This window comes from Mirounga angustirostris, unplaced genomic scaffold (genome assembly GCF_029215605.1).
Source record: "Mirounga angustirostris isolate CCGP_5_RB_7025 unplaced genomic scaffold, mMirAng1.0.hap1 SCAF_6, whole genome shotgun sequence".
Classification (NCBI taxonomy): Eukaryota; Metazoa; Chordata; class Mammalia; order Carnivora; family Phocidae; genus Mirounga; species Mirounga angustirostris.
In genome coordinates, this window is record NW_026991714.1 from 119,711,245 (window position 1) to 119,735,365 (window position 24,121).

The 24,121-nt window shown below is 44.8% G+C and overlaps 1 protein-coding gene across 2 annotated transcripts in view; it reads left to right on the forward strand.

The window, feature by feature from the left end:
• The first annotated feature begins 4,564 nt into the window (after positions 1 to 4,564).
• Positions 4,565 to 24,121, forward strand: part of PCGF5 (polycomb group ring finger 5) — a 125,008-nt gene continuing 105,451 nt past the window's right edge. Inside the window, exon 1 of one of the 2 annotated variants that reach the window (XM_064595009.1) lies at positions 4,565 to 5,135. In XM_064595009.1, coding sequence (XP_064451079.1) covers positions 4,580 to 5,135 — 556 coding nt within the window. In that variant the 5' untranslated portion in view covers positions 4,565 to 4,579. The remainder of the gene's footprint in view (positions 5,136 to 24,121) is intronic. The other variant, XM_045878399.3, reaches the window with a different exon arrangement.

The following is a 24,121-nucleotide window of genomic DNA, read 5'->3' on the forward strand; positions in this document are numbered from 1 at the left end:
TACCATGAATTATTTATCTCTCCCTAAAGTGATGCTAAAGTTCAACTTCTGAAAGAAATCTGGAAGGAAAGCAGAGAAGAGCTTTTCTCCTCTCTTTAAGGTGATGATACTGATAATAAATAACAATAATAAAATAACTACCATTTCCTAAGTGCTTTCTATGTACCGGTCCTTGGCACACTGATCAGTGAGCAATCAAGGTATTGGGTCATTAGTCTGGCTTTGAAGTCAAAGAGAAAAATGGGGGGTGCCTGGGTGGCTCAGTTGGTTGAGTGTCTGCCTTCGGCTCAGGTCATGATCCCAGGGTCCTGGGATCAAGCCCTGCATCAGGCTCCCTGCTCAGCGGGAAGCCTGCTTCTCTCTCTCCCACTCCCCCTGCTTGTGTTCCCTCCCTCGCTGTCTCTCTCTCTCTGTCAAATAAATAAATAAAATCTTTAAAAAAAAAAACAAAAACAAAGAGAAAAATGGGACAATGATTAACTTTTTTTAAGATTAAAGAAAACTGTGCCTTTTAAGAAGTGACTTAGGATGATTAATGCAGCCATATATAGAATGGGGGCCATCTACAATTTAGCCTAAGAAATCTGAAGTAAAATGTGTAACAATGAGAGTCAAATAGCCTTTATTTATAGGAGAGGTAAGTTTTAGTGTGTGTGGTGTGATGCGAAGGTGTTAGGAAAGCCCAGCTGCCCCCCAAAAATGTCTTCCTTATCCTCTTAAAATACTGCCTGGATTTACACCATTAAAATAACCCCCTTTGAATGCAGTTAGTATTGCAAAATGCACATTTATTTCACATTCAGCTGTTGTCATGCTTTCCAGTGAATTAGTGGAGCAGGTCGACAACTAGCTAAGGACGTCAACTGAGGGGACAAAGATTCGAAGGGGGAGAAGGAGGGACCCTTTCGGAGGACGTGTGTGTGTGTGTGTGTGTGTGTGTGTGTGTGTGTGTGTGATCGCTCTGGTCAGTTCAGCAGCCTGTGGGCACCCAGTAGACCCCAGATCCTGAGCTAGGTCCCAGAGATTAAAAGGTAAGTAAATGAGGTTAATTGCCTCAAGAAGCTTACAGTCCAGAGAGTGAACTACACGAAGCTCATGGGGAGTTTTGAAAAGTGGAGCCCGAGACTCAGAAAGGAAAGGTGGAGGGACCAAGAAGATTCTCTTCCATCACATTATATTGAAGGCTTGGACACCCGGTTAAAGGAAGGCTTTTTCTTGGTCCCAGGGAGCTCCCCCAAGGAACCATCAAAATTGAAGCTGGTAGGTTTGACGCTCTATAGGCCACAGGATGACAGATCATTCAAATCCCTTTAATTCAATGATATTTTTTTTGTCCTTTGAAATTTAAATTCGTCAAATATGACGATCTCAAAACTCATAAACTAGATTGCTGACTGTGAAATAGAGGCCCCTTGCTCATTTGTCACGCCCCCTCCTTCTGCCAGAACTCCACCAAGCGCAGTCAGTCCTGCTAAGGCGGGCTGCTAAGGCTGGTGTTAGAGCAGGTGGCAGGAGGCGCACAGATGAATGGCATCTGGGAGCGTAACAGAGAACTTCTTTAAACGGCACACCAGAGGAGCACCATGTTTTCAGATGGCATTCAATGAGCACCCTAAGACATGGTTTCTAGGAATGGAGAGAACACTCAATTCCTGCTGAAAAGATATGGGGACAAGTTCTGACTCTGGTAAATACCGGCTAGCCGAATAGCCATGGGAAATCCTAATAATATTCAACTCTATTTATGGAAGACTGACTACATGCCAGGCACTGTGTTGTTTTACCTGTAAAAAACATTTAATTCTCCTGATGACCCACTGAGGTAGATTCTCTCATTTTCCTATTTTATAGATGAGGAATCTTAAACACAGATAAGTTCAAGGTCATATAACCTCACATGTGTCAAAGCAGGCGTTTGAACACAGGTAATCAAACTCTAATATCTGCGTTTAGCTATTGACATACTCCAGTTACCTAAGCCTGTTAGGCCTCAGGTCATTCACTTAAAAATGACATGTTGGGCCGGACAATGTCTTGACTGCTTTCGGGCTTTAAAATATTCTGATTCTGATTATATAAATTATACCCATACTTAATATTCTTAAGGTTAGTCTGTGTTTCTGAGTAGTCTGTCTCAGAGAACTGAAATCTAAAGGCAAATATCTGAAATCTGGTCTTAGATCCCAGCTCTACCTTTTGTTCAGTCAAACTGGACCATATTATCCACTGTTCCCCCAAGAAGGCCCTTCCTTGATCTCCATTTATTGAATTCTACCCATCCTTCAAAAGCTAGCTGAAATGCCAAGTTAGAATGCAGGTCTATTAGGCTGTTGGGGGTTGAGATTTGGGAGAAATGTTTGAGCTAGTGGAAGGAAAAGACGTAGGGTAGGAAAAAGAAAGGTGGAAGGAGCCACTCACAGATGTGGAAAGCTAAGAGCAGTGATGTTGGTGACCTGCACCAGCAAAGCCTTCCCTCTGATGGGCAATAGTGAAGCCACCACAGTGGTGGTGCCCAGGTAGTAGGTGAGGCGAAGATGAAGGAGATACCGTAGGTGAAATATCTAGGCACAGTGTCTGGAGGGGACTGTACAATAGTTCCGAATTCCATGGCTTACCATAGGAATCTGCTCCTCTCCTTCATGCTGAAGAAGGCTGCCATCCTGCCCAAGAAGGAGTAGGACAAACAGAGGTAAGGGAGAAGAGACAAGTTAGGAGGAAGTATATTGGAACACGAAGAGAAAAATGAGAGCTAGAGAATAAGACAGAAAAGGAGATATAAGGGAATTATGGTAGAGAAGAGGACAGAAGGAGAAATGGAAGCAAAAGGGCAGAAAGGGAACAGAGGGAGGAAGGTAGTTCTGGGGCTTGGAAAGAAAGTTTGTTCTGCTCCTGCAGAATCCCGTGCGGAGGAAGAGTCCCAGAGGTAAGTAGGTGCCTCGCCCAAGCCCTGAATGCCAGTGGCTTGCCACTATGCTCTCTGATCCACCTCCTTTCCCTACTCTGACCTGTTCCGTAGGGGCTCTGACCCCTGCTCTCAGTCGTCTTGTCCTGGCTTCTGCTTTCTACACTGGGTGGCCCTGGAGGGTGGGAGGAAGAAACCAGAGGATTTCTTGGCTTTCGGAGGCACCTCCAGCAGTAGTTGCAACTTCCTTCATGGCTCCAGCTCTCACTGGGCAAGACCTTCATGGTTTTGGCAGCCTCTTCCCTTTGTCCCTCGGGCCCTAGGAGAGGAGATGCATCCAGCAGTTGCTAATCTCAGAATTGCCTCACCTTCCCCTGGCTGCACTTCCAGTTCTTTCAACACCTTTGTACCTAATTCGCTGCATTAAATCATCACTATTGAATTGCCTGGGAAAGAAAACTTTCACTTGGATTTACCCTCAGAGTTCAAAGGCAGTGTTCCCAGTAGGACTGGAAGCAGAGAATCTAAAGAGAGAAAGAAATCCAGCCATCCCAAGAGTCGAGAAGGGTCTGGGTCTACTTCCCCAGTACTTGATTGGAGAGTGACAAATCCATACTAGCTGTCAGAGTTGAGGGACTCTTAGCTTAGGAACTATCTGTAAAAGAACGGGTTCACGGCCATTCATGTCTATTCCTCCATGATTTACCGTACTCACTTTAATCACCTTGAGCCTGAGTTTAAGGAACATCTCAGTTTTATTCCCCCAAGGGTTATCAAGTGCCCATTATGTGTATAGATGGCACATAGCTAGGTGTGGTGGGGAAGAACACAGAGACACAGGGGAAATGGAGGGCATTCTCAGTCTTTGGAAGTGTTTGCTTTTTGCAAGATGAGGTTTGCAGACTACCAGGAGACCCTCTTGATAGAGACTCTCTTGAGTTTTTCTAGTACCAACAGAGCTGCAGACACTCAGTAACAATTTTGTTCTTACAGCGTTCATCTCTCCCATCCCCAGGGCCCTGTTAAAACCAGGCTCTTGTTCTTAAGGAATCCACAGACTAATGGGGGCACAGAGTAAGCACATGACTGACCCTCAAGCCAGACTGATGCCAACTACTAGGGGTGGATTCTGCACGGGGTTCGGGGAGACTGCACAGAGATGGTAGGAGATGCTAGACAAGCTGAGCTTACGAGGGTTTGACAAGCTGAGGGACCTACAGGGTTTTCTGGGATTTTTGGCAGAGAACACAGCAGGATCAAAATCAGTCTGGAAAGAACAGAGGCATCTAAAGTGTTGTCCATAGGCAAGGGTTTGGGGGGTGAGGGTTGGGCCGTGGAGAGGAGGAGACTGACTGGTGGAGGCCCAGCTGTGGAAGACTCTGAGACTAAGGAATTGGGGTTTGAGGCCATGGGGAGTCATCTGGGATCTTAGGCATCATGTGGCAAGGTCACTTCTGGGATGGCAACTTTGAATGCTGCGTGAGGACAGAATACAAGCAGCGAACCTGGAGGCCGGGAAGAAACAGCTCTGATGGATAGCTTATAGAGGAAGGTTCGGCGTGACCATCGCTGAAGGGGTACATTTGAGCTGCTGCTTTCCATCCATCCAAGGGCAAGCTTCCTCCGTCTGTTGGGGGGGTGGGGGGGTGGGGAGGGAAATGCCCCTTCAATGGCTGAATGATACGAAGTCTCCAGCCTCAGAAGTTTCGAATTTCTCCTTGCCAAGGTCGGGCCACTACAGGTGGGCGATCGCGAGCCTTGGGCGAACGAGTGGCTCCACGCCCGCCCCCAGTGGCCGCCGCGGCTGGTCCCCTCCAGGCCCGGGCACCGCCGCGGGCCGTGCCGGGCAGGGCGCTCCGGGAGCTGCGCGGAGGCTGCTCGAGGAGGCCTGGCGGGCGGCGGCGAGAGGCTGTGCCCCAGTTTGTGTCCAATCAGGGAGTGCGGGCTGTGCCCCGAGCCGGGCAGCAATGCGTAAACAAACCCACGGCAACTCCTCCGCCCCCTCGGCGCGCTCGCCCCGCGCCCGCCGCCGCCGCCGCCGCCGCCACCGCCGGCTCCGCTCTCCTCGCGCCCGCCCGCCGGGCCGGCACCCCCCCGCCCGCGCCGCTCGCACCCCCGCTGCCCCGCCCCGCCCCCGCCGGCGCGGGCTCCCTCACCTACCGCCCCACGCGCGCGCGCTCGCGCACCACGCGCCCCGCGCGGCCCGCCCGGATCGTGGCCTCCCGAGAGCAAGGTAAGGGCGATGCGCGGGGACCCGGGCGGCTTCCCCGCCCGGCGCGGCCCGGGGAAGTTTGTGGCGTCGCCGCTTTCCGCTGGGCCGGGGGGCGGAGGGGGGGCGGTGGAGCGGGGAGGCCCCGGCGCCGGGCGAGACTGGCGGGCGGGAGGGGGCCGCCCGGCGCCCGGGGGTCACAAGTTGCCCAAGCTGACATTGGCGCGGGCTGGCGGGCTGCGCGGCGGGGCGGGCGTCGCGCGGAGAGGGGCTGGAGGCGCGGCGGGGCCGGGCGCGGTGCGGGCGAGGGGAGGGCCCCGAGGAACTTTCTCCTCCCCAGAGGGGCTCCTTCCAGCCCCGGCCGCGGCCCCGCCTCGGGAGCAGCCGGCTCCCGGGCTGGAGGGAGACCATGAAATGTGTTTGAAGAAGCTGACGCAGTTTGTGACGCTCGCGGCTTCCTGACGGGGACCGGCAGGAGCAGCGCCTTCTGCGAGGAGGGACGAGGCGGGGCGGCGCTCGGGCCCTTCCCCCCGCCCCGGAGCCGCGCGCCCGGGTGCCTAGTTCGGGGGCCGCGGGCTTTGGGCGCGAGCATCCAGCCCGGGCCGGGAGACGGGCCCCGGCAGCGCGCGTCGCTTCCGTTTTGATTAGCTCGGGTTATTATATAAGATGTCACAGAGAGGGAAGGGGCGAGCGGGAGGCGCGTCGGCGAGGGCGCGTCGGCCTTCGTCGAGGGGCGGGGAGGGGCGGGAGGCAGGGCCGGGCGGGGACCCACCTGTGCGCCCTCCGCGCCGCCTGCGGGCGCCGGCGGTGCGCGTGCCGGGGGACCGGGGACCCGGGGGCCGGGCGAGAGGCCCGGGGGGTGGGGGAGGGCGGGCGGACGTGTCCGCCGCTCCCCTCCCGGCCCCGGGAGCACTTGGGCAGCGGCCGGTACGTGCTGTTTCCTCTCCGCCGCCTGGCCTGGGTGTACACGGTTCTGGCTCCAGGCATTTGTACTTTGAAACATTTGTTTAATATTAAGGAAGCTGCGTGTGCGGCGGTCATAGTACGCCCGGAACGTGTGGCCGTGAGCTCCAGGGCGGTGAATGAATCATCGCCCGCGGACCGGGCGCCGATGATTCATGCGGGGTACACACGCGCGCGTACTCGCCGTGTGCCTCTGACCCAGGGACAGCCGCCCTTCTGCAGCGATGACGCCTGGAGGGGCGGGGGAGAGTTCATGCAAAAGAGCGGCGGCTTGCTTTTCCCCCTTCCACAATTTTGGGGAACTTGGGGGTATCAGGTACCCCAGATTTCCCGAAGCTTGTTTCCCATTCTTGGAAGGGTTGCAGGATTCCACCTGGCTACATTAATGAGTCGGTAGAGGAGCGCTGATTCGCTGCGAGGCTGGGTCCTGTCTCATTCAGAATTTGGTTGGTGTCTAGTGAGGTATTGGGTTCTGAAGGAGTCCTTCTAGTAATTGCCTGTGGTTAAGTACCGCTAAAGTAATTAGCAAAAACTTTAAAAGTTAGTGAATCTTAAAAGAAAAACAAGTGGCTCCTAAGTAGGAGTCTTAAAGATTTAGGCTTTGGGGGGTGTGTGTGTGTGTGTGTCTGAGTGAGTGTTTCAAGCCAAATCCAAAAAGGAACTTAGTTTGCCATTAATACAGAACTTTTAACCACTGCGACCACCCTTAAAGGCTAACTCGACTCATTCCCACCTCACTCCACAGTTGTAGGATTAAGAGAAAAGTTTTCTTGTCATTCAGGATTCAGGTCAAATGGCATCTACTCAGCAAAGGCCCTCTTGATTGCCTTAAATAGCTTTTCATCCTTACCCCAGGAAGCACACCCACCCAGTCCTATTTTATTTTCTCCATGGCACTTAATCACTATCTGAAATGATTTTTATTTTGTCTTTAAGTCCTATCTCTTTGTACTAGAATGTAAGCTCTGCTGTGGCAGGGATTTTGGCCTGTTTTGCTCACTGCCGTAACTCTAGCACCTAGAACAGTACCAGGCGTATATTAGGCACTCAGTGTTGACTCCTGAATGAATAAATTCTTTTTCCTGATTTCTTGGTAGGGCTATCTTTGACAGTTGAAAGGCAGTGCCTTTTGTGAGCAAGGCACTAAGATGGTACAGTTTTTTTCTTCCACTTTTCTTTTGATTGATTCATTTCCTCTTCTGTGCTGTTTAACAGCACAAGCTGAGTTTGAGCATCACATCCTAAGATGCTGAGTGTGAGGAAAAATAAGGCATATAGAGCCTCGTCAAAAGAAAGTGTATTACCGTAGAAGACTGTGGGTGATTAAAAATATTACCTGTGCTAATTGAAAGAGAAGTACAGGATATTGAAATGGAATCAACAAAGTCAAGTTTTCACTCATGTTTGAAATACTACTAGTTCTCTATTCCTCCCTCCCCACGCTTTCACCAACCTCAACTTTAGCTGCAGCTTGGGAAGGTCCCTAGTAAGTAGCCCTTAATATGAAGTATTAATGTAACTAAGTGAATGCAAGAGGCCCTACCTCTGCTTTATTGTTCTTGTTAATGTCAGTAACTCCATGGAAGAGTGGATAGAAGGAGTTACTTAAAATTATAATTTAAACATCTTAAAGGTATTGTAAAGAATTAAAGCTACAATCAGTCAATGATATAATGGAAGATTTCAAATGTAGTGCTGAATGCTACCTCCCTAGAGGTAAACTTTAATATACTTTTTATTATTATGAATAATAAACTTTGGAAAGATATTGGTCAGCTTTGCTCTTATAGCAATATTTTGAGAACTCAGTACTTCTGAAGTTAAAGAAGAGTGCTCTTTCCTTGACAGTAGTTGTGATCGCTTTCAAAAGCGTAATCTGATTTCAAGAGTAAGCTCAGCAATAGTGGAAATTTTAAAGCTAACAGAGACCTTGAAACTACTTAGCACAATTTGTTCCTTTGTACCAGTCCCTTTGCTGAGGAAACTGAGACGCAGTGAGATGGCTCGCCAAGGCTGCAGACAGAGCAGGGGTTAGGACTGAGAGTCTTGACATCTTGTTGCAAGTCCCTAAATTAGCCAGAGCTCCCATAAGTGGGGGAGACATGGTTCCTACCATTAGCCCATTGACTGCCTCCTGCTTGTGAACTCTCAGAGTAAAACTATGTCTTAGTCAACTTTGTGAATGTGGTTGAGCAAATGTGTTAAGTTGAGGAATATACTTAAGAATTGAAAAAACAGGAAAACATACCTATTTTCCAGATTGAAGAAGTTTTCTAACAAGAGTCAGAATGTTGGCAGTAATTAACCTTAGAACATTTATAGTGATGAAGCTACTATTTAGTTTTCATGCCTCCAGTTTCAAACAAAATGGCTCACAACTTACAAGTATGTGTGCTTGCTTAGTTGGCATAATTATTCACTGGAGAAATAGTAGGAGACAGGAGTCAAGACAGCTGGTAGGTCTTGCCTCTGCCACAGTGTCCAATTAGAAAAGCCTAGACTTGACAGCCAAATAGAATTGGGGCTGAGCTCAGCTCTACCCCTAACCATCAGGGCTCTCTGTAGCAAGTTACTTAGCTTTTTTCGAGCATTCTCTCATCTCTAAGGTGGAGGTAGTAGCATCTCCCTTTAAGGATTGTCGTGGGGCTGGGATAACATTTACCAAGTGTCTGGTGTACACTAGGCCCATAATAAATGGTAATGGCTACAATTATGACTTCTGATTTATGTGACCCTGAGAACAGCTTCATCTCTCAAAGCTTTGGTTTTCTCACCTGGAGCATTGGTGGTTGGGATAGGACAAGGGATTTGGGGAGAGAGAGGGCGTTGGGGAAGAATTAAATGATCTCTAAGATCTGGTCTATCTCTATACATCTCTGTAGTTTAAGGAATCAATAAAGAATGCACAATTCTCCTGCAATGTTAGTCTAAGTAAAATGATTCACATATCCTTGATCTAACATTCATATAGCCTTGAACTAACAGCAGAAATGGTTCATTTCTGGACCTTCCTAACAACTGGCATAATTAACTTTGATGATATTAAGTACATCTTCATTCTTTTATATGACGTATGATGGATACCAGTTAACTTGAATATCTCAGCCTCTCATTCAGCTTACTATATATATAAAGCAGTATAAGGAGTCTACAGGTTAATCAGACATTGGCACCCTTTCTTTAAGAGGCTTGAGAGTCATGTAAGGAGCATAAGGCAGGTAACCAAAGGCTGTATTACATGGAAGAACTGTGAAAGAGGCACAAAGAAATTGCTTTGTGATTTCAGAGAAGCTTAATTAAGACTTAATTAAGGCATCTTGAGCAACGCCTTAAACAATCAGTAGGACTTCAGCTGGCAGAGATGTGGGAACTAGCCTATACTAAGACTTGAATGAAAGTCTTTTGAGCATATATATGTATGAGCATATCCAGGAGTGGAAAGGAGTGTGGTTAAGCTGGGGGGGCAGGATAGTGGGGCAGAAGGCTGCATGGCAAGGTTAGGACTGTACTGTGATGATCTTGAATGCTGGGCTAAGGAGCCTATTTATTAGGCGGTAGATCACCATCAAAGGTATTTTAAGGTGTGTGTATGGGGGGGGGTGACGTGATTAGAGCTATGCTTTAAGAAGATTAATCTGAGTCAGAAGAGCCATGGGTAGTCCCGGTTAGGAAGCTATTAAGATACACTCCAGAAGAGAAGCTACAGAGAATACAAATTAGGGTGGGAGCAGGTGGGTTGGGGGTGACACCACAGAAGTAAACGGGACAGGAATTGTTGACTAATTAGATGAGGGAGTTGAGGGAGAAGTCAAAGATGGAAGCTGAGTGACTTTGGACAGCAATGGCAGGAATTGAAATAGTCAAGAAGAACCACTAGTTAAGGTACTTGCTAGTAGTGTACAGTCAGTGTTTGTCTCATTAATGGAAGTGATGATAAGTTTGGATTTGGATATGTTCACATTTGTGTGCCTATGGACCATCCAGATGGATGGGAGCCATTGCAAATAGAGGAAATTTGGGGCATCCTTACAAAGGGATTAAGTGGTGAGAAAGGTTCACAGTGTGGGTGAAAAGAATAAATGACTAGGGCAGAGCCTTGGAAAAACCAATATTTGTGGGCTTGGAGGGATACAGAAAGAGGCTGTCAGGATGCTGAGAAGAAAGAAGCAGGAGAAGAAGGAAAAGGCCGGGTAAGGAAAGGTGAGAGAGGAGGATTGGTGGAGGCTGATAGGGTGGAGGGGCAGACATCAGAGACTGGGAAGAGATCAGTAGACTCATCAGGGAGACCACTGTCAGCAGCCTTTGAGGATGGGGTCAGTTGGGCAGTGGAGACAAGTCAGAGACAAGTCAGCCGGGTGCCTGAGTGGTGCCTGATGGGAAGAAAATGGAGTGAGTGTAAACCATGATCACACTGTGAAAATCTGAGAGGCCAGTGGCTAGAAACAAGAGCATAAGAAAGGCCTGGGAGTACTGTGGCCATCCTTGGAGAGGAAGAGCCTGAAGATAAGGAGAGGGGTGGGAAGGCGGCTCCTGCATCAGGCCCTCCACAAGTAGGAGGGGTAGCAACAAGAGAGAGTGGCCATATGTCCGGGGGGCCTAGGCCAGCCTTGGTTCACACCTGTTACCCCAGTTTACTTATGGGCTAATGTTTGGACAAATATTACCAATATCTGGAAAAATAATGCCTACTTTTATTCTAAAAGAGGACACTTTTTGAATAATAAATCATTCGATCATCCAGGTCATGGCACAGGTAGTTATTCATGGAAAAACAGATGTGACATGGAGGCAAAAAGTCACAGATTTAGAAAGAGAAGTTGGGAGCTGGGAAGGAGGGTGGCTGCATGTGAAACAGATCCATTCCCTTCTGTTGGGAAGCAAGAGCAATAATGGAGGAGGCCAGTTGATTGGCTGAAAGCAAGTTGGGGGTGAGGAGTAAAGTTGGGGAAGGGGAAGTTTGGAGTAGCTTTGTGTCTGAGTGCCACAGGGATCCAGAGATGGCCAGGCCAGTGTGGTAGAAGGCATTCCCCCCTGTCTTCCTGACTCTCTCCAGCAATGCTCAGAGAGGTGGATGTGGAGGTGGTGTGAAGATTACTGGCACTGCCAGTTCCCGGTGGGCCCTTGGCAGAGCAGGGAGGCAAGTGAGACGGCGCTGCTGGCCTGGGAGAGTAGGCAACAGAGAGCAGAGTTGAATGTGTAGCAGCTGGTTCAGCAGGGACAACGGAAAGGGAGAAATAGGAGAGGATGTGCAGGGGCTGGTGGCAAAGGGCGTGGGGAAGTTTTAGAGTAGCTTATCATTATGGAGAGGTCAGTTATGAGTGATGATGTAAACTCAGAATGTCACTGAGCTTGAGAATGGTGAGGTGTCACAGCCGTGAGGCAGAGGGCAGTGATCTTCAGGAATGATGAGGCTAAGCTATACATTATTTTATATATATATGTGTGTATATATATATGTACACTTGATATATATATATCAAAGTCTTTTTTTTAATTATGGAATACATTTATTAAAGCCTTTCTGCACTTTAGAGTTGGAAAGTATCTTAAAAAAATAGGGAAGTTATTCCTTCATTTAGAAGATGGGGAAGCTAAAGTCTTTTAAAGACTTTCTAGAAAGATTGTGACTTGCCCCGTATCACAGATATGTGTGACAGAGCTGGCTCTGGAAGGGGCCAGGATCTCTGAATCTCAGTTTAATATTTTCCTCTAGAGCAGAAGAAATAATTAAAGTATCCACAGAACAAAATCTTAGAAAGCTTCCACTTGGCTTGCCTACTTACTGCTGTTAGAACACCGGTGTTTGTGGGCACAGAAACCCATTGAGGAGAGCTGTGGGATCAGGTCCATGTCCTCTGTCTTCCAAACCAAAGGCAGGTGATGGCGTCTTTAAGGAGGACCCATGAAAAACAGCTGCTCTTCCCCGTGAATTAAAAAACAGGTAAGCGTCAATAAATAGACAAAATAATTATCTTCATTATTGATGAAGCCTAGATTGGAGGACATAGCTTGGTGTGAAGTTCACAATGTCCTTGTGCACCCCAACCCTCGTGGAGACTTTGGAACAACATGCAGGATGGAAGGTTTGAGGCCAAAGAGCAGAAATACCCAGGTCTCTGCCTTTCGCTGCCCAGCTAGAGAAAAAGAGAAAGATGCCAAATCTCTTACACTTAATGCCTTTCACAGAAAAACTCCATCCATTGGAGAACTGAGAAACAGTTGTCACACGCTAACCAAATAAATTGTTCCACCCCTATAGGGAAGAATATGGTGTAGGGCAAGAAGACAGGAGTGGACAGGGAATATCCCTCCTTTGGAAACCTTGTGAATGGGAAAGAGGTGTTGTTCCCTTTGAACATAAGGTTATTGACCACTCATAGGTTCTTTGTTTGCATTTGAGTAACTTCTGAGGCAGCAGGTAACATTTTTACACTAACTAGAGGTAAGTGAAATGACTAGGAGCGGTCCTTCATTAATCAGTTTCACAGCCATACCTAGTGGATGTCTGCTTCCTCCCTGGGGATCTCAGGAAATTCACAGATGTCAAAGCAGAGACCATCAGCTTTAATATCCTGTTTTTGAATTCAAAACTTTGGAAAAGTGGAAAGTTCTTTCTCCTCATAAAATGTTTAAGGAGCCCTTAATTGGACATATAGCACTTGGGATTAGTGCGGATCCCATCCCTATTAGTAACCTTACTAATTAACTATTAAATTCCTCAGTTTCCTCATCTGAAGATGACTGTCGAAATTCAGTGAGACTCGGTTTAGGCACTTAAGGTAAAATCATGATGACTTTTTTCCCTTTATCCATGTCAATGTGTCTAATAACTTTAGACAAGTAAGATTATGGCACTGTGTTTCATAACAAATGAAATTTCCAACTTTTTATCCACTTCTTTTTTAACTGTTAAAAAAGTAATTTTTATTATAAAATATAACATATATATAACTTCTGAAATGCAAAATGTATAGTTCAATGAATTATTAAAAAGGGAATATCCATGTAACTACCAACCAGCTCGAGAAGTAAAACAATGTAATTTTTTCTCCCCATAGGAATCTTTTTCATTAGATGCTTGATTTTCCTTTTTTTTAAAAAAAGGTTTTTTTTTTTTTTTAAAGATTTTATTTATATATTTGACAGAGAGAGAGACAGCTAGAGAGGGAACACAAGCAGGGGGAGTGGGAGAGGGAGAAGCAGGCTTCCTGCCGAGCGGGAGCCCTATGCGGGGCTCGATCCCAGGACCCTGGAATCATGACCTGAGCCGAAGGCAGGCGCTTAACGACTGAGTCACCCAGGCGCCCCTAAAAAGAGATTTTATTTATTTATTTGAGAGCGAGAATGAGAGCACATGAGAGGGGGGAGGGTCAGAGGGAGAAGCAGACTCCCTGCTGAGCAGGGAGCCTGATGCGGGACTCGATCCTGGGACTCCAGGATCATGACCTGAGCCGAAGGCAGTTGCCCAACCAACTGAGCCATCCAGGCACCCTAGATGCTTGATTTTCTTTTCAGAGAAGTCATGAGTAGTAAAGGAGGCAATTATAAGTACTCACAGGTTCAAAATATGTGTTCCTTTTGAGTGGAATTAGATAAAAGTAGTATGAGTATTTTACTCTGTAGTTATTTTTTATTTCTGTAACTATGAATTTAGTGTTTAGAACAAGTCCCGGGTTTTCAGCCTTAAAGATCAAAATCTTCAGGTTAAGAATCTTCGGATTTGTGTCCTTTGGATGGGAGTGAAAAAATTATGATCATTTGGATGTGAGAAAAGTCTTTATGCTTAATTATTTTTTAAACTTTCTGATCATCCCTCCTTTGCGTGTCTTTAGAAACAAAACAGCTAAGATTCCAGAATTGATGATGACTGTTCAGTAATCAAAGGTCTTCTTGGAAAACACCTGACCATTATTGAGGCAAATACCTTTCAGTTCAGGCCACTACCTTAGGCTAGATTTGAAGTGGCAAGGAGTCGTCAATGATAATAGTTTTATTGCATGAAACACCTGCATTTTCTTTGTTTAATCATAATCTAGTATTCTGAATTCTACTGTCTTTTAAGGCTAAATTAAAGAGTCAATAAATAAAAAGTCTTTTGTGGTATCCAGAAAGGGTTCTCTTGGATAAGGTTTTTTTTTTTATGATTAAAACAAGGAAATGATGATAAACATTAAAATAATTGGAAAAGTATCCTAGCTGATCTGGTGTATCACTGAAAACAGAAAAGCTATGAGTGTGTTAAAAAATGATAAAGGGACGCCTGGGTGACTCAGTCGGTTAAGCGTCTGCCTTCGGCTCAGGTCATGATCCCAGGGTCCTGGGATCGAGTCCCGCATCGGGCTCCCTGCTCCGCGGGGAGCCTGCTTCTGCCTCTGCCTCTGTCTCTCTCTCTGTCTCTCATGAATAAATAAATAAAATCTTTAAAAAAAAAAAGATAAAGAAAGACTCATCTTTTGGGGTAGTTTCTGTGGGTGTAAGATTTGGTTGTGGGGACCTCAGGTTAGAATTTGGTGGGCTGAACATGCGTTTACTGTCAGTCGCAGCCGAAACCCCCCTGTAATGATGGTGTGGATGTGAGAAGAGGCAACAGCAGATGGGAGACACCAACACATTTTCGGGGGACGGAAAGCAAACACACTTGTGCCAGTGGACTTTGTATAGTGGGGAAAGTTGGTACTTGAGTGCCGTGAAAGGAAGTTGGGAGTAGATCCTGGGAAGAAACAGCCAGTTTATCTCCCAGAATCCCAGAAATGCTCTGGATGAGAGGCTCTGGAGCAGGGCTGAAAATAAGGAGTGATTCCAAGTCTGTGAAGGGGACCAGCCCTCAGTTCACTTTCCCCATCCCATACAGAAAGATGAAGCCCTGCTGGACACTGGACATTTTTCTCTGGAGAAGTTGAAGTAAATTAGCGGTTCTGGATTTAGAGCTACCAGGCCAAAAAAAAGAGGGTAAAGGTGAAATGCTCAGTGAAAACAGAGGAATTTAATGAAACTCTAAATACTAAAACTCTGAAATACTAAACAGTGAGACCCTGTGCTCTTTTTCCTCCGCCCAGTTCTAGGAGAGTGAGGTAATTACCAACCCAGGCAGGGTATTGAAGGACTCTTCTCTGCCTATGAAGAGCAGCCCTAGAGAAAAGACCTACAGATACTGACATTGGGGGCCCACACTGAAAAAACTGACTTACTACCCATTCTTCCTAAAGTGAACCCATCAGGCAACAACCCTCTTCCCTCAACTCCATGAGTATACAGCTTGCAGTCAGCTTTTTAGCACCTTACTCTTGAATACAAATAGACCATGAACACTCTTTCTAGTATGATGGAATATAAGACTAATATGATGGAATGCCTGCTAGACTGATCCTCTAATTGTGTTTCTTCTATCTTTTTGCTTTTATTTCTGCTTTCTCTTCTGCTTCTTCCAGTAATTTTTTTTTTGACCATCTTATTTTTAAATTTCTAATATTTATTTCTTATTTGTATAGGCTCATTTTTATGAATTATAGGTGGGTTTAGGAATATGAAATTTAATATCAAAAGAGATAGCTAGAAGTTTTAAAAGTAGTTTGCCTTTAGGAAGTGGGTTTGGGGGTGACAATGAGGTAAGACAGGCTGCTGCTATATTTTCATTTTAAGCATGGTAGTATTATATGAATTTTAAAGTAATCTGTATGAGTTAGGTTGACAAATAAAATTTGTAAAAAGAAAAAGTAAGGCAGTGCTAGTAAGTAGATTGGGGAATGATTTACATGTATCCACAACTTTAAAAATATATATTAAAAGTTAAGAAGTGATGTTTTGATGTTAGAATCATTCCTCACAACTGGGATTCCAGCCCTCCATCTGTCTCAGAATCACTTGAGGGAGATTTTTGAATATTCAAATGACTGCCTCTGTCCCAAGATTCTTACTTATTTGGCTTTGGGTGGGCCCCTGGGAATCAGTAATTTTTAAAAGAACCCCATCGGGGTGCCTGGGTGACTCAGTCATTACGTGTCTGCCTTCAGCTGAGGTCATGGTCCCAGGGTCCTGGGATCGATTCCCACATGGGACTGCCTTCTCGGCGGGAAGCCTGCTTCTCCCTCTCCCACTCCCCCTGCTTGTGTTCCCTCTCTCGCTGTGTCTCTCTCTGTCAAATAAATAAATAAAATCTTAAAAAAAAAAAAAAAAAGAACCCCATCAACTTCTGATGTATGGCTAGGGCTAACTCCTAACACCTTTGCTGCTTCTTAAATGTTTCTTGTATTCTTCCTATTCTCTCTCTCTTCCTCTCTGTGTCTGTCTCTGTCTCTCTGCTTTTCTGTCTTTCTGCTTCTGCTGCAAATCAGATCTTTGCTCTCTGTCAGTTTGGAACTGATACAGTCTATTTTAGGTCAGAAGAGTAGGAGGAAAGAAAGGGAGACATGGAAGAGGTCATTTGGATGACCATGAATAATGAGAGTGGCTACACAGGGAGCCAATATTTGTTTCCTTTTGTTTTGTGGAAACTACTTAAATTGATGACCTTATCTTGAATTTCCTTGGAGTAATTTTGGAGCTCAACTTCAAGTAAATTTGAACTTAATAACATTTTGTTATTTCTTTACCTTCAGTGTTACATCTTGGGGCTAAATCAGTTGCACCCTGAGGTTACCCTCAAGTTCTTTTACCTTCCTTGAGTCTTACCCCTGTCTCTCCCAGCTGTGGTCTACCAGATGTTCACCAATATCGGTGTTTCCATTTTGCACCTGGGATCACCAGCAATTTTCATGGCTTTCTAGTTTTCTGTGAGGGAATTCTTAGAAGGGTGGCTAGCAAGCAAGAGGTGAAGGAATGTAAAAATTATATAATTTCCCAAGGGTGGAGATCTTGTTGCTTTGGGCCTTTGACTACAGAGAATTTGTACATCTAAAAGAAGAAGTGTTTGTTGCATGGAGGAGAGAAACATTTTAGACTCAGGGGATAAACTTTAAAAAAAATCTGACAAAAAAAAATCTGACAAACTTTAGGTTTATAAAAATATCAGTAATTACAGAGAGTTAAGGTTTCCTTTGAACCTTTTCCCAGTCCTATTCCCTGCCTTCCTAGATCCAGCCACTTGTGAATGGGGTGTGTCAGTGACTTATTTGTTGTCATTTCACATCAAGACAATGCCCTGCTCCATATAGTGGTAGGACTTACCTCTCACATTCTGTCCAGTGTAGGGAGCTGTTTTGGCTGGTGTCCAAGGGATTTCTGCACACTTAGTACATTTATACAGCTAGGCCGAAGTATGATCTTTAAGATGAGGATTGGCTCGTCTCATCAGTAAGTCTTATTTAGAGCTTGCCTACATGATGCAAGACTCTTCTAGGCCAGGGCTTCTCACAGTTTAATGTGCCCACAAATCATTGTGGATGGCATTACACTGCAGATTCCAATTCAGTCGCTCTCAAGTGGGACCTGAGATTCTGCATTTCTAATAAGCTCACAGGGGATGCCGCTGGTCTGCAGACCACACTTAAAGAAGCAAGGTTCTGGCTAGTGGTTCTCAGCCCTCATTGCTCATTAGAATCATCTGGGTGTTTCTTGGACCTATCCTTAGTGATTCTAATTTAACTGGTCTAGGGTGGGGCCCTGACATGATACATACATGTGTCCGTGTGTGTGTGTATGTTTTAACCCCCCAAGTGACACTAGTGTGCGAATAGGGTTGAGAACCACTGTTAGAAGTTCTGCCCAGAGGGAGCAAGATGGCGGAGGAGTAGGAGACCTGGATTTCGTCTCCTCTCAGGAATTCAACTGGATAGGGATCAAACCATTCTGAACACCTACAAACCCAACAGGAGATCAAAGAAAAGAAGAGCAACAACTTTCTGAACAGAAAAGCGACCACTTTCTGAAAGGTAGGACGTGCGGAGAAGTGAATCCGAGGCGATATTCGGGAGGATAGACGGCGGGGGAGGGGCCTCCGTCGGCCGCTTCTGGCAAGTGATAGAGCCGCGGAGCACAAAATCGGAACTTTTAAAAGTCTGCTCCGCCGAGGGACGTCACTCTGGTGGCTAAGCGGGGGGTGGAACCCTCCGGGACAGTGTGGTCTCAGGACCCTCGGGGTCACAGAAGGACCGGGGGTGCCTGAGGGCGGCAGAGCTCCCAGGTATCGGAGCAGGGAAGCCGGCTGCAGAGGCGGAGCCCAGGCGCGGGCTCTCAGCTCGGGGTGGCCATAAACCGTGATCCGCGGCACAGCCGGGCCACTGCTCCTCCAGCAGGGACCCAACAAGCGGCAGATCCGGGGAGACTCACCTTCCTCCCCCGGGAGGAGCCGCGCGGGAGGGCACCGCAGGGATCTGCTGGGTTTGGAGACTCCAGACCGGGTCGGGTGCCAGAGATAGAAACGCGCGGTCACAGGCCGGTTGAGCATGGAGTGCAGCCGGAGACCGGGGAGACGGGAGTGACTGACGGCTTTTCTCTGGGGGCTCACTGAGGAGCGGGCCCGAGTTCTCGGCTCCTCCGGGGCGGAGATTGGGAGGCCGCCATTTTCACGCTCCGCCTCCAAAGCTGTACGGAAAGCTCGCAGGGAACAAAAGCCCCGGAGAGCAAACCTGAGCAGATGACTTAGCCGGGAGGGGGCAAGGGCGGGGCACTTCCGCCTCCGGCAGAGACATTTGGGAACCATGGCAACAGGCCCCTCCCCAGAAGATCAGCGAGAACAGCCAGCCAAGACCAAGTTTACCGATCAATGAGAACGGCAGAACTCCAGCGCTAGGGGAATACTGCACATAGAATTCACGGCTTTTTTACCATGATTCCTTAGTCTTTTAAAGTTAATTTTTTTTTTTAACTGTCTTTTTGTCTTTTTATTTCTTTTTGAATTTTTCTTTTTCCCTTTTTCAAACAACATCTTATCAATCCCTTTTTTTAAAAAAAAACATTTTTATTTTTCATTTTTAGAGTCATATTCTATCCCTTCATAGTAGTTACCCATATTTTTGGCTTATATATATAAGTTGTTCTCTCTTTAAAATTTTGAGATAGTTTCTTCTAACAGATTAAAATATACCCTAAATCTCTAGTATATGGTGTTTTCTATTCCCCTGCCTGATCACATCCTCTCCCTTTTTTTTTCTTTTTCTTTTTTCTTTTTTAAATCTTCTTCTTTCTTTTTCAAACAACTTCTTATCAATTCCTTTTATAAAATTTTTTATAATTTCCATTTTTACAGTCATTTTCTATCCCTTCATCATATCAACCCTTATTTTTGTACATATATCTTTTTCTTTCTTTAAAATTTTGGGAGACACTTTCTTCTAAAAGACCAAAACACACCCCAAATCTAGTGTGTGGCACTGATCTATATACCATATAGATCATATTTGATCACATTCTGGTTTTTCTTTTGTTGTTGTTGTTTTGTTTTGTTTGTTTTTGTTTTTATCTTTATCTTTTTCTTTTTTTTTCTTTTTCTTTTTTCTCTCTTTCCCCTTCTTATCCCACTGCTTCAGGTCTTTTCTGATTTGTTTAGAGTATATTTTCTGGGGACGTGGTTACTCTGCTAGCATTTTGTTCTCTCATTAATCTATTCTCCTCTGCACAAAATGACGAGACGGAAAAAATCACCTCAACAAAAAGAACAAGAGGCAGTACCGACTGCCAGGGACCTACTCAATACGGACATTAGTACGATGTCAGATCTAGAGTTCAGAATCATCACTTTAAAGATACTAGCTGGGCTTGAAAAAAATATGGAAGTTATTAGAGACACTCTTTCTGGAGAAGTAAAAGAGCTAAAATCCAACCAAGTAGAAATCAAAAAGGCTATTAATGAGGTGCAATCAAAATTGGGGGCGCTAACTGCTAGAATAAATGAGGCAGAAGAGAGAATCAGTAATATAGAAGATGAAATGCTGGAAAATAAAGAAGCTGAGAAAAAGAGAGATAAACAACTACTGGATCATGAGGGCAGAATTCGAGAGATAAGCGATACCATAAGACGAAACAACATTAGAATAATTGGGATCCCAGAAGAAGAAGAAAGAGAGAGAGGGGCAGAAGGTATAATGGAGCAAATTATAGCAGAGAACTTCCCTAATTTGGGGAAAGAAACAGGCATGAAAATCCAGGAAGCACAGAGAACCCCTCTCAAAATCAATAAAAATAGGTCAACTCCCCGACATCTAATAGTAAAACTTACGAGTCTCAGAGACAAAGAGAAAATCCTGAAAGCAGCTCGGGAGAAGAGATATGTAACCTACAATGGTAGAAACATTAGATTGGCAACAGACCTATCCACAGAGACCTGGCAGGCCAGAAAGGACTGGCAGGATATATTCAGAGCACTAAATGAGAAAAATATGCAGCCAAGAATACTCTATCCAGCTAGGCTGTCATTGAAAATTGAAGGAGAGATAAAAAGCTTCCAGGACAAACAAAAACTAAAGGAATTTGCAAACACAAAACCAGCCCTACAGGAAATCTTGAAAGGGGTCCTCTAAGCAAAGAGAGACCCTAAAAGCAACATAGACCAGAAAGGAACACAGACAATATACGGTAACAGTCACCTTACAGGCAATACAATGGCACTAAATTCCTATCTTTCAATAGTTACCTTGAATGTAAATGGGCTAAATGCCCCAATCAAAAGACACAGGCTAACAGACTGGATTAAAAAACAAGATCCATCGATATGCTGTCTGCAAGAGACTCATTTTAGACCCAAAGACACCCCCAGATTGAAAGTGAGGGGGTGGAAAACCATTTACCATGCTAATGGACACCAAAAGAAAGCTGGGGTGGCAATCCTTATATCAGACAAATTAGATTTTAAACCAAAGACTGTAATAAGAGATGAGGAAGGACACTATATCATACTTAAAGGATCTATCCAACAAGAAGATCTAACAATTGTAAATATCTATGCCCCTAACATGGGAGCAGCCAATTATATAAGGCAATTAATAACAAAAGCAAAGAAACACATCAACAACAATACAATAATAGTGGGGGACTTTAACATCCCCCTCACTGAAATGGACAGATCATCTAAGCAAAAGATCAACAAGGAAATAAAGACTTTAAATGACACACTGGACCAAATGGACTTCACAGACATATTCAGAACATTCCACCCCAAAGCAACGGAATACACATTCTTCTCTAGTGCCCATGGAACATTCTCCAGAATCGATCACATCCTAGGTCATAAATCAGGTCTCAACCGGTACCAAAAGATTGGGATCATTCCCTGCCTATTTTCAGACCACAATGCTTTGAAACTAGAACTCAATCCCAAGAGGAAAGTCGGAAAGAACTCAAATACATGGAGGCTAAAGAGCATCCTACTGAAGAATGAATGGGTCAACCAGGAAATTAAAGAAGAATTAAAAAAATACATGGAAACCAATGAAAATGAAAACACAACTGTTCAAAATCTTTGGGATGCAGCAAAGGCAGTCCTAAGAGGAAAGTATATAGCAATACAAGCCTTTCTCAAGAAACAAGAAAGGTCTCAAGTACACAACCTAACCCTACACCTAAAGGAGCTGGAGAAAGAACAGCAAATAAAGCCTAAACCCAGCAGGAGAAGAGAAATCATAAAGATCAGAGCAGAAATCAATGAAATAGAAACTAAAAGAACAGTAGAACAGATCAACGAAACTAGGAGCTGGTTCTTTGAAAGAATTAACAAGATTGATAAACCCCTGGCCAGACTTATCAAAAAGAGAAGAGAAATGACCCAAATCAACAAAATCATGAATGAAAGAGGAGAGATCACAACCAACACCAAAGAAATACAAACAATTATAAGAACATATTATGAGCAACTCTATGCCAGCAAATTAGATAACCTGGAAGAGATGGATGCATTCCTAGAGATGTATCAACTACCAAAACTGAACCAGGATGAAATAGAAAACCTGAACAGACCTATAACCACTAAGGAAATTGAAGCAGTCATCAAAAATCTCCCAAAAAACAAAAGCCCAGGGCCAGATGGCTTCCCAGGGGAATTCTACCAAACATTTCAAGAAGAATTAATACCTATTCTTCTGAAACTGTTCCAAAAAATCGAAACGGAAGGAAAACTTCCAAACTCATTTTATGAGGCCAGCATTACCTTGATCCCCAAACCAGACAAAGACCCCATCAAAAAGGAGAATTACAGACCAATATCCCTGATGAACATGGATGCAAAAATTCTCACCAAAATACTAGCCAATAGGATCCAACAGTACATTAAAAGGATTATTCACCATGACCAAGTGGGATTTATCCCTGGGCTGCAAGGTTGGTTCAACATCCGCAAATCAATCAATGTGATACAGTACATTAACAAAGGAAAGAACAAGAATCATATGATCCTCTCAATAGATGCAGAAAAAGCTTTTGACAAAGTACAGCATCCTTTCTTGATCAAAACTCTTCAGAGTATAGGGATAGAGGGTACATACCTCAATATCATAAAAGCCATCTATGAAAAACCTACAGCAAATATTATTCTCAATGGGGAAAAACTGAGAGCTTTCCCCCTAAGGTCAGGAACGCGGCAGGGATGTCCACTATCACCACTGCTATTCAACATAGTATTGGAAGTCCTAGCCACAGCAATCAGACAACAAAAAGAAATCAAAGGCATCCAAATTGGCAAAGAAGAAGTCAAACTCTCACTCTTTGCAGATGATATGATACTTTATGTGGAAAACCCAAAAGACTCCACCCCAAAACTGCTAGAACTCATACAGGAATTCAGTAAAGTGGCAGGATATAAAATCAATGCACAGAAGTCAGTGTGGCATTCCTATACACCAACAACAAGACAGAAGAAAGAGAAATTAAGGAGTCGATCCCATTTACAATTGCACCCAAAACCATAAGATACCTAGGAATAAATCTAACCAAAGAGACAAAGGATCTTTACTCAGAAAACTATAAAATACTCATGAAAGAAATTGAGGAAGACACAAAGAAATGGAAAAACGTTCCATGCTCATGGATTGGAAGAACAAATATTGTGAAGATGTCAATGCTACCTAGAGCAATCTACACATTCAATGCAATCCCCATCAAAATACCATCCACTTTTTTCAAAGAAATGGAACAAATAATCCTAAAATTTGTATGGAACCAGAAAAGACCCCGCATAGCCAGAGGAATATTGAAAAAGAAAAGCAAAGCCGGTGGCGTCACAATTCCGGACTTCAAGCTCTATTACAAAGCTGTCATCATCAAGACAGCATGGTACTGGCACAAAAACAGACACATAGATCAATGGAACAGAATAGAGAGCCCAGAAATGGACCCTCAACTCTATGGTCAACTAATCTTCGACAAAGCAGGAAAGAATGTCCAATGGAACAAAGACAGTCTCTTCAACAAATGGTGTTGGGAAAATTGGATAGACACATGCAGAAGAATGAAACTGGACCACTTCCTTACACCACACACAAAAATAGACTCCAAATGGCTGAAAGACCTCAATGTGAGACAGGAGTCCATCAAAATCCTAAAGGAGAACACAGGCAACAACCTCTTTGACCTCAGCCGAAGCAACTTCTTCCTAGAAACATCGCCAAAGGCAAGGGAAGCAAGGGCAAAAATGAACTATTGGGACTTCATCAAGATAAAAAGCTTTTGCAAAGCAAAGGAAACAGTTAAGAAAACCAAAAGACAACCGACAGAATGGGAGAAGATATTTGCAAATGACATATCAGATAAAGGGCTAGTATCCAAAATCTATAAAGAACTCATCAAACTCAACACCCAAAGAACAAAGAATCCAATTAAGAAATGGGCAGAAGACATGAACAGACATTTTTCCAAAGAAGACATCCAAATGGCCAACAGACACATGAAAAAGTGCTCAATATCGCTCGGCATCAGGGAAATCCAAATCAAAACCTCAATGAGGTATCACCTCACACCAGTCAGAATGGCTAAAATTAACAAGTCAGGAAACGACAGATGTTGGCGGGGATGCGGAGAAAGGGGAACCCTCCTACACTGTTGGTGGGAATGCAAACTGGTGCAGCCACTCTGGAAAACTGTATGGAGGTTCCTCAAAAAGTTGAAAATAGAGCTACCATATGATC